Source organism: Hydra viridissima, unplaced genomic scaffold (assembly GCF_058129835.1).
Source record: "Hydra viridissima isolate aposymbiotic clone 2 unplaced genomic scaffold, HvirCarnegie_v1 scaffold_12, whole genome shotgun sequence".
In the NCBI taxonomy this organism is placed as follows: domain Eukaryota; kingdom Metazoa; phylum Cnidaria; class Hydrozoa; order Anthoathecata; family Hydridae; genus Hydra; species Hydra viridissima.
Window position 1 is genome coordinate 1,769,247 of NW_028324311.1, and position 16,186 is coordinate 1,785,432.

The 16,186-nt window shown below is 33.1% G+C and overlaps 1 protein-coding gene across 4 annotated transcripts; it reads left to right on the top strand.

Moving 5' to 3' along the window:
- The first annotated feature begins 3,486 nt into the window (after positions 1-3,486).
- On the top strand, positions 3,487-6,926 carry LOC145196772 (uncharacterized). Of its 4 annotated transcripts, XM_090069133.1 has the most exons (7): positions 5,102-5,238; positions 5,326-5,391; positions 5,743-5,865; positions 6,046-6,218; positions 6,315-6,379; positions 6,524-6,618; positions 6,737-6,926. In XM_090069133.1, the coding sequence occupies exons 3-7, from the start codon at positions 5,805-5,807 to the stop codon at positions 6,835-6,837; spliced, it is 495 nt and encodes a 164-aa protein (XP_089925259.1). In that variant the 5' UTR covers positions 5,102-5,238; positions 5,326-5,391; positions 5,743-5,804; the 3' UTR covers positions 6,838-6,926. The 4 variants fall into 4 exon arrangements, 2 of the variants coding, with proteins under 2 accessions (XP_089925258.1, XP_089925259.1); XR_016445738.1 differs by lacking the exon at positions 6,737-6,926 and adding an exon at positions 3,499-3,674 and having other exon boundaries at positions 5,116-5,238; positions 6,046-6,379; positions 6,524-6,617; XM_090069132.1 differs by lacking the exon at positions 6,737-6,926 and adding an exon at positions 3,499-3,674 and having other exon boundaries at positions 5,116-5,238; positions 6,315-6,617.
- Positions 6,927-16,186: the final 9,260 nt, after the last annotated feature.

The window sequence follows — 16,186 nt, forward strand, 5'->3', positions numbered from 1 at the left end:
AAATTTTTACCGATTTTTTTTTTTTTTTTAAATAAACTTGGTTTTAAAATAACTATAGTAACGCCTAAGGACAGAAAAAAAATGGTTTAATTTAAAATTCATCATTGATAAAAGAGAAAAAAGCTGTTTCTTTTTCGTATGTTTAAAGTAGTTGTTCAAATCAGAAAAATTAACGATAATTAAAGTCTCTATTTACTTTTTGCAATTTTAGCAGTAAGCGGATCGCGCGTGACAACTTTCCGCAATGAAAATAATGTAAATAAGCGTATTAGTTCAAGTATATTAAACTTTAGTTTCTCATATAAAAGACAGAAAGGAAACAACACAACTAAAAAGTAATAGGCTATCTATTTTATTGGTAATATTAGTTCATGAAATATATTGAATTACTATAAAAATCCATAAAAATGCCATAAAGTTATATTAAGTTGTTTATTGAGAGTAAAATTCTTTGTGTACCGTTTCAATTTACCAAATAAAAAATAGATAATTGCTTTAGTTACGGATTTTATCTATACTTTGCAAAATAATACCAATGTAAAACGTCATCAAGCAAACTTTGATATTTATGTTAATAAAGGAGGTTGTTAGACATGGGGAGAAATTTTTTTTTCTTTTAAATCTTCGATGGAATATAGGGTTTCTTTCGAAGCCCAGGCTCAGAAAAAACGTAGGCCAGACCAGAAAAAAAATTTCGCAGACCTGAACAGAAAAACTGCAAACATCGATATTGATATTGTGTCAAGAAAAAAACCAAATGTTTTTAGATTTGTATGATTATAAGATTTTTCAGGTTTGTATGGCTATCAAACTTTGGAGTGATATTGGACATCAGGAACTAAATAAAGACTCTTTTCTACGGTAAACCAAATAAAGTAGAAAGAAAAATCTATCTATTTTTTTTTTAAAAAAGGTTTTTCTAAATACGCAAATGCAGATGAAGCAGATCTTAACGTTATCCAATCAAGCTTAAAATTTGCCAATTTCATTTTCTCACCAATCAGCAACTTTTTTGGGATTCCCATCATAAGAATTTGGGTTTGGATTTCTCACAATGAGTTTAGTATTTTTACTGCAGAAAAGTACAAAATGCTGCATGATAAAAATTCTAGTCTCTAATCGAAGCTCTAGGAAGATGGTTCCCGATACCAAACTGTAATGTAATCAAGTAAGTCAAGTTCAGTCTTGAATGCGCTCAGAATGTTCTTGCCACTTAGAACATTTTCGTAGTTGCCTCAGCTTTTAACTTTTATGAAAACAACTTTTAAAAAAATTTTAAAAAAATTAATGATAAATGAACTTCAACGTGTTAGCAATTCCTCAAAAAAAAAAAAAAATTCTTTTTATCTTAAATATAAAGTAAAAGCCAAGCATCGGCGTTCGGTTTTTCAATTAATTACAAATAATAAACGGTAAAGTACAAAATTTTATATAAATTTTTAAAAATAAATCCAGTGGTCAGAAGTGTGTTAAAATAAAATTCTTTATGCCGTTAAAACAGCAAAGATTTATGAACATGTCGATATTCCTATTAAGTAACAGTGTTTTGAAATAATGTCTTGAAATGCATTTTTTAATAAGAAATAAGATTCTGTCTCGTTATTTTTCCGAGATCAAGCAGTTATCGTTCGTGCTTTATCTTGAAATACTCAAGGCATTTTCAAAAAAATGTAGTTTCCAGAGGGGCACTGCGTTGAAATAAGAAAATATTTCTTTTAAAGACAATTGATATTGTTTAAAAGAAATAATATTTTATTTATTTTTTCAAGGCATAAAGCTACGATATTCCAAATACACGAATGCTACTAAATGAATGCTTCTACGCAAACGGTATTAAAAGACAGAGCAAACTGGGGGTAATAGTAGACAAAAAATGCTACTAAATGAATGGTTCTACGCAAACGATATTAAAAGACAGAGCAAACTGGGGGTAATAGTAGACAAAAAAAAATTTTGATCATTTTCTTTTTCCTTTAATTTTATTTTTGTAGGGTATTACATGATAAAATATCCATCTCTACCATTAATTTATTCTCAAAAAATGTTATAAAATTATAAAACAAAGCTTTAAATTGACATTACGTTCTTGCCGACTCTTGCAAATACTAACACTAAAAGATAGAGTAAACTGGGGCAAGAGTACACAGTACAGGCAAACTGGGGTAAGAGTAAACAGTAAGAGTAAAAGTAAAGTGAATAGTTTAGCAACTTTGCTTCTTTTGCATTTATAAAATGTTAAAACAAAAAATCTTTAAAAAGGTGAGGTACCGTATTGTAAAGAATTTTCAGCTCTATCTGAACGGTGCAAAAATTGTTTTTAAAAGTTTATTTGCCTCAGCAAACTTTACAATTCTTATATATCTGGTTGTAACTCAGTCCCGTCCGGAACGATGGATAGCTCTTCACGGACGAAACGTCTGGCGGGCTCATCAGTGAGACTATAAAAGGCAGGTGTTGAGAGTGATAATTACGTAATTGCGTAGATACGAATTACGTAAGTGCGTTCATACGGAACGCATTATAAAAATATGCATAAAAAGGAAATGAAGAGACATTAAAGAGATTAGAGTCCGCTTAGTATTTAAAGTTGTATAAAACTAGTTTTGCTAATTGATCTTAAGTAAATATATAATAAAAGATATAAATAGTTATATGTTTGGGGGAAATACAACAGCAGGCTGACCCTCCTGTCTCATGACTGAATCAATTGTGTGCGTAGTCACCCGGCAAACATAAGACGTCTTAAGACCGTCTTATTCAGGACTTTAAATGGTCTTGTCTTCGATTGACGTCTTCAAGATGTCTTTAAGACGTCTTTTAAAAGACTGTATGGTCGAGAAACATTGCGCGTCTTCGTAAGACGTCTTCAAGACGTCTTTTAAAAGACTGTTGCGGCGTGTAAAATTGCGCGTCTTCGTAAGACGTCTTGAAGACGTCTTTTAAAAGACTGTATCTTAGTGAAAAATCGCTCGTCTTCGTAAGACGCCCTAGAGACGTCTTTTAAAAGACTGTATCTTAGTGAAAAATAAGCATGGGAATTTCGGCCTTCGAAATCGACGAAATTAAACGAAATTCGTGTTTCAATTTCGTATCGAAATTTATATTGAATTTCGAAAGACGAAATTTTTAAACATTACAAATTCACGAATTTCGAAATTAAAACTTGTTTAATTTCGTGTCAATTTCGTTACTTTCAATGACCCGAAATTATACGAAATTTTTTCGCGAAATTAAACAATCCAAAAAATCGAAATTTCGTTCTCAATTTCGATCCGAAATTGAAACACGAATTTCGTTTAATTTCGTCGATTTCGAAGGCCGAAATTCCCATGCTTAGTGAAAAATCGCTCGTCTTCGTAAGACGCCTTAGAGACGTCTTTTAAAAGACTGTATCGTAGTGAAAAATCGCTCGTCTTCGTAAGACGCCTTAAAGACGTCTTTATTTTTCGAATAATTCTACCAAACAAAAAGACGTCTTTTAGTCGTCTTAAAGACGTCTTTAAAAAGACTTTCGGCGTGAATAAACTTAGTGTCTTTTAAAGATGTGAAATTTTTCATAAAAAGTTTTATCTCGACCAATATTAATTCTCTAAATCATTATTCTAGAAAAAGGTTTTATATAGGTATCATTATGGAAACTGAAAATAGAATGAAGCGTCGTCGCTTGAATAAAAGTATGTTGAATTTTATAATGATATTTGAAGATGAAGATATTAATGATAGTACATCGAATTTGAATCCTGATTTTAATGCTTCTCAGGCTGAGCCTGAAAATCCTTGTAAAGCCCTAAATAATGTTTTTAAAGAAGAAAACAATAAGTCTTTGAGTTGTAATTATGAGAATTTTGAATGTTGTAATGCAGCACCACTTTTGACAACAGAAACATTATCAGAAGATTTAGCAATGTGGTCTTCGAAAAGCAAAATTTCTCAAAACCAATTAAACGAGCTTTTGAGTATTCTTAAAAAACATGGTCATTCAGAGTTACCAAAAGATGCAAGAACGCTTTTAAAACCCTCTAAAGTTGTTACAGTAGATAGGAAGTGTGGTGGAACTTATGCTTACTTTACTATTGCTGATGGCATAAATAATTTTTTGAATTTGAAAAATGATTCTCAATGTACTGGGTTATCAATTACTATTAATGTTGATGGGCTACCTCTTTTCAAATCTTCTAATCTTCAATTATGGCCAATACTTGGTCTTATAGAGAACTATATTTTTATCATTGCACTTTTCTGTGGTGATGGTAAACCAGACTGCTTGGATGGTTTTCTTAATGATTTTCTCAAAGAATCTTTATTGTTAAGTGGTGAAGGTTTATACTATAATGATAAAAAAATTGATGTTACACTTAAAGCATTCATATGTGATGCACCTTCTCGCTCTTTTCTTAAATGTATACAAAGTCATACAGGATATTACTCCTGTGAACGATGCCAAGTTAAAGGATTTTATGAAGAGCATAGAGTGGTTTATATTGATAACAACGCATCAACTCCAAGATTAACTGAAGAGTTTAATTCCTTTTTGTACACTGATCATCAGAAATCTCTTACTCCTTTAGCTCAACTTAAAATATCTTGTGTTTCTGATTTTATTTTGGATTACATGCACATGGTTTGTCTTGGTGTAGTAAGACGTATACTTACTTTTTTAAAGTCTGGTCCAAAACATTGTAGACTTTCAAATGGCCAAATAAAAAAAATATCTGATAATCTGTTAAGCTTACGTGGTATGATGCCATCTGAATTTGCTCGACAACCACGTTCCCTTTTAGAGTTAGATCAGTGGAAAGCAACAGAGTTCAGACAATTTATCTTATACACTGGTCCCTTAGTTTTAAAGGGTGTTGTTAGCAAAGAAATTTATAATCATTTTCTAACATTGCATGTTGCAATGGTAATTCTCTTAAATGAAGACAGTGAATTTAGGAAACATTATCTTGCTTTTGCTAGAGAACTCATTAATTATTTTGTTATCAACTCAAAACATTTATATACAAATTCATTCTGTGTTTACAATGTTCACTGTTTACTTCATATTTGTGATGATGTTGTTAAATTTGATTGTTCACTAAATGACATAAAATAAATAAAACTATTATGTTTTAGAGTTACTTGACTTTCCTTTGCCTCCGCCAGTTTTTAAATCTGTGTTGAAAAAACCATTAAAAAGATCTTTTGACTCTAATTTGTCATCTGGATCTACTTCCAAACAATCTAATCTGTGTTCTGGTACATTTTGTCTCTTAATTTTCAATTTTTTCAAAATTAGAATTTATATATTTTTAATCTACACTATTACTGAATTCCTATTTTTAGCTGAAACTTCTTTACCTCTACATTCAACTACAGAGGAACAATCACCTTCATATTCTGGTGCACTATGTATGTATTATTTTTGATATTTCTACTATATTTTTTGTTCATTAAAGTTGGAATATTCTTTTATTGTTAACTTTATCTTTGTCTCACTTATTTTTACATTCACAATCAACTGAAATGGAACAATCAAATTTTTTTTTATATATAATTTTTTTTTATAGACTCTAAACTAAAAAATATTATAATCCCCCTCCTCTTACCTATCAACTTTTGTGGTCTCGAGGAGCTAAAGCCTAAAATAAGAAAAAAATGTATTAATAATAACAAAGTACCAAAAATTTTTTAAAAAGATTTGTTGCAGATTAAAAAAGTAACTTTTTATTATTTATATATATAATTTTTTTTTTGCTTTAGTTATACCTCATACATCAGAACCAAACAAAAAGCTTCAGAAAACAGACATACAAGAAAAAACCATGATTCAAGCGCTTGGATCTGAGAAGTTACTTAAAAATAAGTTTCCTATGGAAGTTGGAAGTAAGCTTTTTAACATTTACTTGATTTTTTTATTTGGAGTAAGTAAAATGTGGAGAGTTTGTTCTCACATTTGGATTTTTTTTAGGTATAAGAATAATACTTGTAAACAATTTTGAAAATGTATTAATAAATGTTTTGCATTTTGTATATTTCTTTTTTCATTTTCTTCATATAATTTAGAATACCAACACATGATGTTCAAGATGGTTTCAAAGGTTCTTGAAAACCAGGAGCTTATTTTAGCTATAAACAAACAATCCAATAGTAATTTTGCAATCAAGAAATTAGACACTATTGCAGAGTATGAGGATTTTATCAAAAGTTTAGAGGATGATTGTGTTCGACTTGATTTGGTAAATCTTTATCCATATGTAAATCTTTATAATCCATATAAATTAAAAGTGAAAATAGTTATTTTTTTATAATTATTTTGCCAAACTTTTATTTAGGTTAAACAGCTCAGTTTTTTAGGTGCAGAAGATTTTAAACAACTGACAAGATTGGTCATGAATAGGTTTTTTTATTACATTTTGCATAGGAATCATTTTTCGTATTTGTGGTAAATATATTTTTCATGTATAGTAATTATGGAAATCAATAATTATAAATTGTTTAATATTTTTCCTAAATTTTATCATTTATTCGTTATGTTTTTAAGATTATTTACAAATAACCTGTTGACACAGTTCAACTTAAAAGGTTCTGGTGGAAAGATTGGTTTGTTATCAACTAAACTGTATGACTTAATAGAAGGTAATCTAAAATAGGTTTAAATTATTCAACTTTTAATTTAGTTAAAAATCTATGTTAAGTTAAATTTATTTCCAATATATTTGATAAATATATCCTACATGATTAATTTGATTTTTAGAAGTTATAAAAAGAAGATTTGAAAAGGTTTCAAATGCTGAAATTAAACAGCAAATTGGACGGTATTGTAAAAATGCTCCTTCACGGCAAAAAACAAAATAAAAAAATATTCTTTTTTATTGTTATATATTGTATATATTGTTATATGTTGTATAAATTGTTAAATAGAAAGATACTTGGTAACAATCCAACTAACTGTATTATATGTACCTTTTTAAATTATTTGCGTTGTTTGTTTTTTTTAATAATTTTCTTTTTCTTCTTTAATAATGTTTCCAAAAAACAAAGTAAGAACTTGAACTTGCTCAATAGTGTTTTTAATGTTGTTAATACAATAGGTAATCGCAACCTAAATATACCATTAATACTACACAGTTTTCTTAAAACATAATTAAAGAAATGTTTAGGCCGTCTTAAGTAAGACGCCTTTAAACAATCTTAAGCAAGACGTCTTTGCGACGGACAATGTAGACCTTTTTAAGACATCTTTAAGACGTCTTCCTCGATCTTGAAAAGACGTCTTAAAGACGACTAAAAGACGTCTTTTTGTTTGCTGGGCATGAACCAGATAAGGTCGGTAGCGAGACGACATCCTCCAGCTTGCCCGGAAAGTACAGATAACGCATGAGATTGCCAGAAGTTATTAAAACTTCCTCAAAACCCACAACCCTCCAAGCTGGTCGTGATGGTGTCTGACAGACCTTCATAGTCTTGATGGCGTGTTTGGGCTTCACACCTAACACGCAATCAAGACTATGAAGGTCTGTCAGACACCATCGCATCTGGTTAGCTCCTTATTAAGGGCGGCTAACACTGATGACAATAACCTGACTCACTCGGCAGATCTTTCCGAAGAGTCGTGGGCCGCCAACAATATCTCTTTAGCGTGCTGCGCACAGAATAGTCTTTCAGCAAGAGTGCGATTGAAACGCTCGGGAATCCATTGTTTGTTATTGTTTCAGGTAGAGGCTAGTCACACTAGTACGTGATACTTCTTGAGAGCTTGAGCGGTAGCGCCTATAAATTAACTGTCTGGATCTACCTGAAGATTTGTCTTTGTCTTTCGGAAAAGAGCTAAAAAATACCAAAGTATGGTGCCTGATGGGCTGGATGGATGAGAAGAGAGAGGAATTCGACCCATACATAGCCGAATTGCGTGGGTCTAAGCGAAGCGAGTTGAAAAAACGTCTTTATAGAGTCCTACAAACCGAACAAATATGCGAGTATGTGCCAGCACTTCCAAGAGGGAAAGTCGCTAGGTCTGTCAATCTTAATTTCTCTTTGATCCCTTCCAAAACGATGGCCTATGTAAGGAACACTACAGGTATAGACCTTCATGATGACGTAGAATGGGACATTGATAATGTGAAAGCTGTTAGTAATGCTATAGTCGGGTACTATAAAAACGTTCACACCTGTAATAATGCGTTTCATATTTCGTAGGCACCTCTCATAAACATTTATTTAACCACGCGATGACGTCTATTTTTATTATAGTAATTAATATATGGTACCAAGTTGGTAATTATTATCTTATTTTTATTTATGGATAATTGCCAACTTATGTCAGATTTAGTATAAATAACGTTGTTTCTTAATGAGAATATATGTAAAAAAGTTATAAAAAAGGTGTTGGAATCGGTCTGCCTTAAATTAGTTGAACAAAAAGAAATATTCACTACAGCACCTGGCTGAGCTAGGTGTAAGCCAAGAAATCATAGACTCTAGCAAAAATGTGATCTCAAAGATAGGCATAACCAGCGTCAACATCGATTGAATAAAAAATTGAGTAACCTTGACTCTCTGACATCTAGCAATAGCCCTTGCGTGAGCACTCTGTCAGACCAAGTCAGCTCGATTAACAATTGAGCGCGTGTCGAAGATCCAAACCCAGGTTCCTAATGGCTCTCGTAGAGGTTAGTCATCCAATTAGACACCCGTGGGTCTCTTATACGGTGGCAAGCAAAAATAATGGAAACAGCTGCGATAAATTTTCAGAACCACTTCTTGAACATTGTGGAGGCTGAGTTTCAGTACCACGACAATCTCAAGGCAGCATATGATCAATCCCATATGTTGTAGCAGTCAACTGTAAACACACGCCTAGGACTGATTAACACAGCCCTCGTATTAGTAGGATTCGCCTGCAATCACGTAGACCTAACTACCAAAATCCAGACCTATCAAAACGCTCTAGGTGTCAATGCTGATGCAAACCTAGTATCATTACTCCCGAAGCCTGTTATCATCTATGTCGTACCAGAAGAGATCATTTTGATCCGTGATTATGCGATGGTCTTATAATCCCTAAGAATTCGTGGACTAGCGGCTTCTTTGATCCAATGATTAACTGGTCTGAGGAGATAAAAAAAATTCAAAAATTGGGTCTTTGCGGATCAATTACGAGAGTCTGTACCCTAGCTCTGGTTGGTCCGTTTAAATTTTTATTTTTTGTTTCGCGCTAGACGAATATATCATTCTATGAGATCCCCAACGACGCCGTATGTGGCAACCGTTGTCTTGCATTCTCACATCATCGCTAAGCGTATAGTAATAAGAGAGTTCGGGTTTTTTTGGAAGACTGAGAATGTCTCATTCGGTGCTCATCATCTTGCGGTAAAGAAGGCTCGTCATTACAAAGTCGTCAAATCGAGACTTGGATGCACTCTCAGCTGCAAGGCGAGCGTTGATGTTATCCAACTTCTCGATGCGTTTCTTTTCATACTCTTGCTGTGCTTAGTAAGAGCCTCCATAAGTTTGTTATGCCATTCAATCTTGTCCTTGGTCTCGTTTCCATAGAGCTTTTTTCCCGCGACTTGAATTTCAGTAAAAGTAGCCCCACTCGCGATGGCGCTAAATATAGCCATCCCAATAGGAGCCGCCATTTTGTATGCTATGTTATTTCTTTTCATACTCTTGCTGTGCTTAGTAAGAGCCTCAATAACTTTGTCATGCCGTTCAATCTCGTCCTTGGTCTCGTTTCCATAGAGCTTTTTTCCCGCGACTTGAATTTCAGTAAAAGTAGTCCCACTCGCGATAGTAAAAGTAGCCCCACCTTCGTTAACTTCTTACTGGCGATCTGCGTGTCTTTTGGCCTTTGTATACTATTTTGGAGAAAAAGATTATATAGGCAGTAAGTAGTAAAAAATTGCTAGGGAAGGCTCTAACGCATGATGAAATCAGCAGGATGGATTTAGAGCAGGTGACCGCTATGTACACGGACCACACGGCGAGGATAGGTGGGAGCGTGGGCGTCGGGCTTAGTTTATAGCAACGTCAACATACATGGGACTAGTCAAGAGATTCTTCCCCGTGGGTGATCACGCAGCCTTTAAAAATGATCTCGATAATAACTCAGTATTACAGCACTTTCTATCTGTTCTTTCGGAAGAAGTATACCATCGCTTCGGTTTAGGAATTGGTCTCTAATGATTTATTCACCCAAACCCTTACTTTTAATGATTGGTATGCAGGTAACCGACGGTTCCTCGTTATTCACTTCCGGAGCACTAGCGATCAACATCTTCATAATTCTAGCTTAAAACTGGGAAACACAGGTAGTGGTATAACTATAAAAATAACTTGTACATCGTCTGGAGAAGCGTCTGTCAATGTTAACGTGTTCATCGTCCTTGACGCTATAACGAAGTTTGATGGGGGTTGCTTCATAGGAGCCGCTTCTTAAGAGACAACGTCTCAGAAGCTAGTGCACTTGCATCACCATTGGGGTCGAACCTTGATAATCTTGGGCGCTAACTCACTGGCTACCCTGCCGCTAACCGCTGTAGGACCCTGGGCGCCAACCCATGTATAAACCTGACGGTTCGTCAAGCCATTGGTCCTATCCCTTAATCACTGAGCCAACCTCAGTTGGTCTAAATAGTCTAACCATTGACTCTAACCCCTATCCGCTAGTCCTATTACAACGGGTCTGAAATCCCAAACCGCTAGCCCTATCTCAGCCGGCCTAGAACCGCGTTTATACATCTACTGTCTGTTATCTAAAACATTTTAAAACCAAAATCTATTGCACTTACATTCATATTCGCTAACAACTTAAAATGAAGAGCAATTACAACTTGCTGTAGAACAAATCAAAAAAAGCAAACTATCACTAAGTAAAGTTTCAGAGATATACAACATACCAAAAGCAACTCTTCACAAGCGCGTGCACAATAAAGTCTAATCACATAGTAGAGGTATTGCAGCCATGCTAAGAACAGTGTTTGAAATCGTTCTTGTTTTAGTACTCAGCCGATTTGGCAGAGCGTATACAATAGTTGGAGGTTAATTGGTATCTTCATAGTCATCTATTTCCACCAAACGGTATACCAAGATAAGAATGGTATCAAGGTTTCATCAAACGATGGTGTCATAAATTAAGCGTCAGAGTAGCAGGCAATATTTCGTCTCTCAGGGTTTCTTCTGGTACCGAAGATAAAATAACAAGTTATTTTATTTCACTTCAAAAACAGTTTATTGTAACTAATGTTAGCAATTACATTTCGTGCAGTTTATAAAATTTTCACGAAAATAGATTTTCAGGCGATCAAGGCAAACAGCATATATTTTGCAGGCGTGGTGCTAAACAGCCTTTAAAATTGGTTAGGAAAAATTAAAAAACTAATTACACAGTTAGTAATTGCGTCCGACCTTCCGATACCATTCTGCCACCATTCGTAATTTACAAATCAATATTACGTCTATACAACAACTGGTAAGTAGGGGGACCATCAAACACCATATTTACAACATCCAAGTCAGATTGAATGGAAAAAAAACAATTTATTCAATGGCTTACCAGAGTGTTCATATCAACAATTAAATTGACATCAGGTAATTAGTTTGGTCAAATTGGTCAAATTTACAACTTGAATAACTTAATTTTTTCAACTATAGGTATTTAAACTTTAGTCGTGAACGGACAAGTCACGCATGTTACTTACGATGTTGTATATATTTGTATTGACAAAACATCAGCTTGGTGTGTGGGGGCTCTACAATATATACAATCAGCTTACGTATGTGGGGCTCTTTCACCCCACTTACGTAAACCATTCAGCTTCGTGTATATTGTCACGTTAAAGGAGTTTGGCGAAACTTACTTGCAGAATTTTATGCAGCTACAAATTTTAATAACTTAACAAATAAAAGTTTCATTCAACTACAAGAAAACGTTCTTTAGCTCCGGTGACACATTTATACAAACACAAATACAAAGTAGATTTCAAATTACTGGACAAAAAACATTAAGAGGTGCAAAAAGTGTCGCAGATTTTTTTGTATGTTAAATTTTTTAAAAAGAATTAGTTTTCATTTTATTTTTAATTAATTTAGCTTGATTTTTTTAATATCTTAGTTAAGTGCAATCAAAATTCAGAGGATAACTGTGATGGTCTGAGGACACTCATCCTCTTACATAGTTGCTACGATAAACCTTAGGGTTTTACAAGGTTGTCTTTAATAACGCAGATTTTATGTGAAGTTGATGTGAAGGCAAATTGCAAAAGTTACTCAATTTCTGGTTTTCAATGAGCTTTTTTTGATGACGCATTTGATAATTAAGAAGCAGGTTTTTTTGAAACTATTTACATTTACATTGAGCAAAACCGTGGGACAACTTTTTCATTTAATAGCGACAAAAAATATTTTTCTGGGTTTGATGAAACTGTTCCAACACTTTATTGCGCGTCTTCAAGTATTGTGGTTGATCTGATTACACATGTAAATGGATTTTTAAAACTTTGATTGATGTTAAATTTACTTCTGCGTTATGCTTTTGGCATGCATTCTTGGTCTTATTGCTTCTGCAAACCAAATTCTTTATTTAAAAGAAAATTCATCAACCTCTTTAAGACCAAATTTTCATTAAACTTAAATTAGCTGCTGAAAGCAGGATGCAGTAAATTGGTGAAGATGGTGTTGCCCTTTCAAAATATAATTACAATAAAAATATACTTTTAAAAGGATCACTTATTACAGACCCTTTTTGTAAAAACACCGTTTCACAGTGGAAAATAAAGGTGTGTTTCGGACCAAAAATCGATAACTTTTTTGTTACTAAAAATAGAGATTTGAAAATTTGCACAAATGTAAAGTAGTATATGACGCTTCTAATGAAATACTTTTTGTAAGAATTTTTTTGTAATACAATATTAAAAATAAATAAATAAAAATCAAAAACTTCAAAATTGGCAGTTTAATAATTTACACTTTAACATAATTCTTTACAAATATATGAAAATATCTTAAAGTTATTAGAAACGACGAAAAGTACATAAAATGCTTACCTACTAATTATAGAAATATTTAAAACAGTTTCTAAAGAACAATTTTTAAATAGTTGTTTTTATGAAATAATGTATAGGTATGTTAAAGGTACTATATCATAACTACATAAGGACTTTTAGTTCCTGAAATCAGTTCGTTGACTTTCAAAAGCTGCAGAGTATCTTCATCAAGTTCTTGCACATTTTTGTTATACGGTTTTCTAATGCTGGTGATGTACGGATCGGAAGTGTACAGAAGGGTATGAAATACATCCTCATTTGTAACTGATCGAGAACATTTTCTGGCATGATGAAGGCGAAATTTTTTATAATCCTTATTACGGGATTCTTGCGCATCTTCTGAAAGTTGACCGATAGGAAGTACTGCAAAATGCTTTATGATATTTTCTCCGTGAAGTAAGATTTTGTGTACTGAAGATGGCATATAGTACCATCCATAATTGGTCACATAGATTCGGGCAGTTTCTACAGCATAACTACCAAAACTTTCAGCATTTATCATAACACCTGAGGAGAGAGCTTGCAGAATTATGTAAAATCGCTTAATCAAATTTTCATCCACTCCAGTGATTTCAGCAGAGCAGCTTGCATTGTAAAAAAATCTTCTAGCAGTATTACCGCCATTGGTATTACCACTTACTTGTCTTGGTTTGTCAATGATCAACCCTAGCTCTTCACGAAAACGTTTCTGCACCAAGATCTTCTTCTCTTGCTTTAGCCGTTTTTTTTCTTCATTTGTGGCTGCCCATGTTTGGAAAGAAAGGTTGTAAGAAATATGTAATATCATTTCCATACAACGAATCCAGGCATGTAATGTAGACAATCCGTATTGATACGAACTTTCATTTTCAGGCCTAGAGGCCACTTTAGTCAAATCGTTCATTTGCCGTGGAGTAGCTCCACATATTGTACATGTAGATCCAGAAGGCGTATCCGTTAATACCTGAGCCACTTTTCCATCTATCATTGTTAGAAAAAGCTCATGTTTTACCTGAACACTTTTACCATTTTTATTAATTATAGACGGCCGCAAAAAGTTTATTTGGCTCTTTATTTCATCTACAACGGCTTTAGTTTTCTCGGGAGTCTCTTTGCAAAACTCTATGCATATAGGTCGACAAAAACGAACTGATGAAGGTGCCGGATTTTGCCAAACAACTGCGCCAGTTACTATATCAATTAGTTTGATAGGCACCAAAGAACTAGTAAACAAATTTGCATCAGAAATAAGTTCAGATTCCTGTGGAAGTTTCTGCTTGTATTGGCTTTGGCCAGAGGAACCATCACAGCCCCATTTACTATATAAAAGTAAATGTTTGAATTCAATACTGTACACGGAATCTATAGTCAAAATTCTAGCTACAGTGTGATCCAATAAATCTTGCAGTTCCAGAATTTTCGCATGTGTGTTCGTAATTTCTATTGCAGAAGATGGTGGGTAGCAGGTCTGTTTAATTTCTTGAATTTTACAATATGGTGGGAATATGGAACAGTTTCGTTCATTTGTCACCTTCCTCATGTACAAATATTGTGCTTTTGTTAAATCTAAGTCAATAAACACGCTGAGTGCTTCTTCATCCGTTAGCATATTTTTCTGGCTTGCGTTTTCCATAAAACTCGATATTAAGTTTTTTTTGTCTTTATCAGCCATCCTTAATGATTCCACAAGTTTTGCTTCTGCTTCTTCTCCTATTGAACGCAACGCCTGAAGATATGTATTAAAGATGTGATCAAATCCATATTCCTTAAGTAACATGGTATTTTTTATTTTTTTGCTGGATTCTGACAAATCTCCATAAGACACGCACGGTCTTCCGCGTTTTTCAAAAGAAGTAGTTGGCGTGGAGTCGGTAATTGCCTCTTCTGAGTTAGGTAAAGGTACACAATATTCAGAATCCAACCAATCACTGTTCTTAGATAAAAAAGCATCCTTTTTCCGTGACGCCTGTATCCATCGTTTATTAAACGACGGAATAATGTGCCTTTGAATATCACTAATGATGAAACACAAGTTGTCCTCAGAAAGTTGATAATTTTCTTTTAAAATTATTGACAGTGACTCAACTGTCCTTCCTCCATCAATATAGGAAAGCAATAATTTACGTTTCGAACACTTAAAAGTTGTCATTTTAACAAGTCACAAAAGTAATGTACATAATATTCAATAGTCAAAAGTGTCGGTTTAATTTCCACTGTGAATTTGTTATACTGATATAAATGTTTCAACTCTTTATATATTGGCAGTGTACATTCACCACAAAATGAGTGTAAAAATACAAGAATGCCATGGTATCAATAAAAAATTGATAATAAATTTAAAAACATATACCAAGCTATTGTTATAAATGAACAAAATTTAAAACCACGATAAAAAGCGGTTTTCTGTTTTTTTTACTTTTATCACTTTTTTCTCGATTATTTCGGAAACCGCACGTTTCTGCAACTGATTCTTATACATGTTTTTAATAAACACCAAGGCTACAATACTATATTAAATTTAAAACGTGGGGAAGCGTGGGTAACTGCCAAAAGTCTCAGTGAACTTGAAGAATATTTTTTTTTTTCATTTATTTTATTGTTCAAATAATTACTCCTAAACTGAACCATTTAAGTAAAAATGTATAATTTTCTTAAAATCTCCATAAGATGAGCTTTTCAAAAATGTATAATACTTTATATTTATTCCTAGAAAGTTTTATAAAAAATTAACTTTTAAAGTGATGAAGCGAACAAGTTTGAAATGAACACCGCAAAAGTAATAAACAATAGGGCTTCAAAACTTTTATTTTTACATAAAATTATGTGAAATTCCTGCATTATAGTAATGATTGACCATTAAACTATTGAATAAAACTGAAATATAATGACAGTAGCGACATTAGTAAAAAACATTTATGATATGCTATTGCTCTACAATTTTCCACTGTGCGTTTGTGTGAATTATGTAAATGTAAAAGTAAGCATGAAGGAAGCATTTTTAAATAAGCGATAAACGTTTAACTGTTTGTAAATAATAAATTCTCAGTTATTTTGAGTTATTTGCAATAGGTAAAGTCGCGCTGATATTAGAAATAAAGTTCACCCTGTGTACTCTTTTGGGGAAACCCCTACAAGGAATTTTTTTTTTTTTTTTTTTTTTTTTTTTTTAATTTTATAAATTT

What these genes read in the sequence shown, in the direction of transcription:
- LOC145196772 (XM_090069132.1), top strand. Translation starts at nt 3,632, where the DNA reads ATGGAAACTGAAAATAGAATGAAGCGTCGTCGCTTGAATAAAA. An exon ending in GCGTCGTCGCTTGAATAAAA is followed by an intron (nt 3,675 to 5,115) that starts GTATGTTGAATT and finishes ATTATGTTTTAG; the next exon opens with AGTTACTTGACTTTCCTTTG. An exon ending in ACAATCTAATCTGTGTTCTG is followed by an intron (nt 5,239 to 5,325) that starts GTACATTTTGTC and finishes TCCTATTTTTAG; the next exon opens with CTGAAACTTCTTTACCTCTA.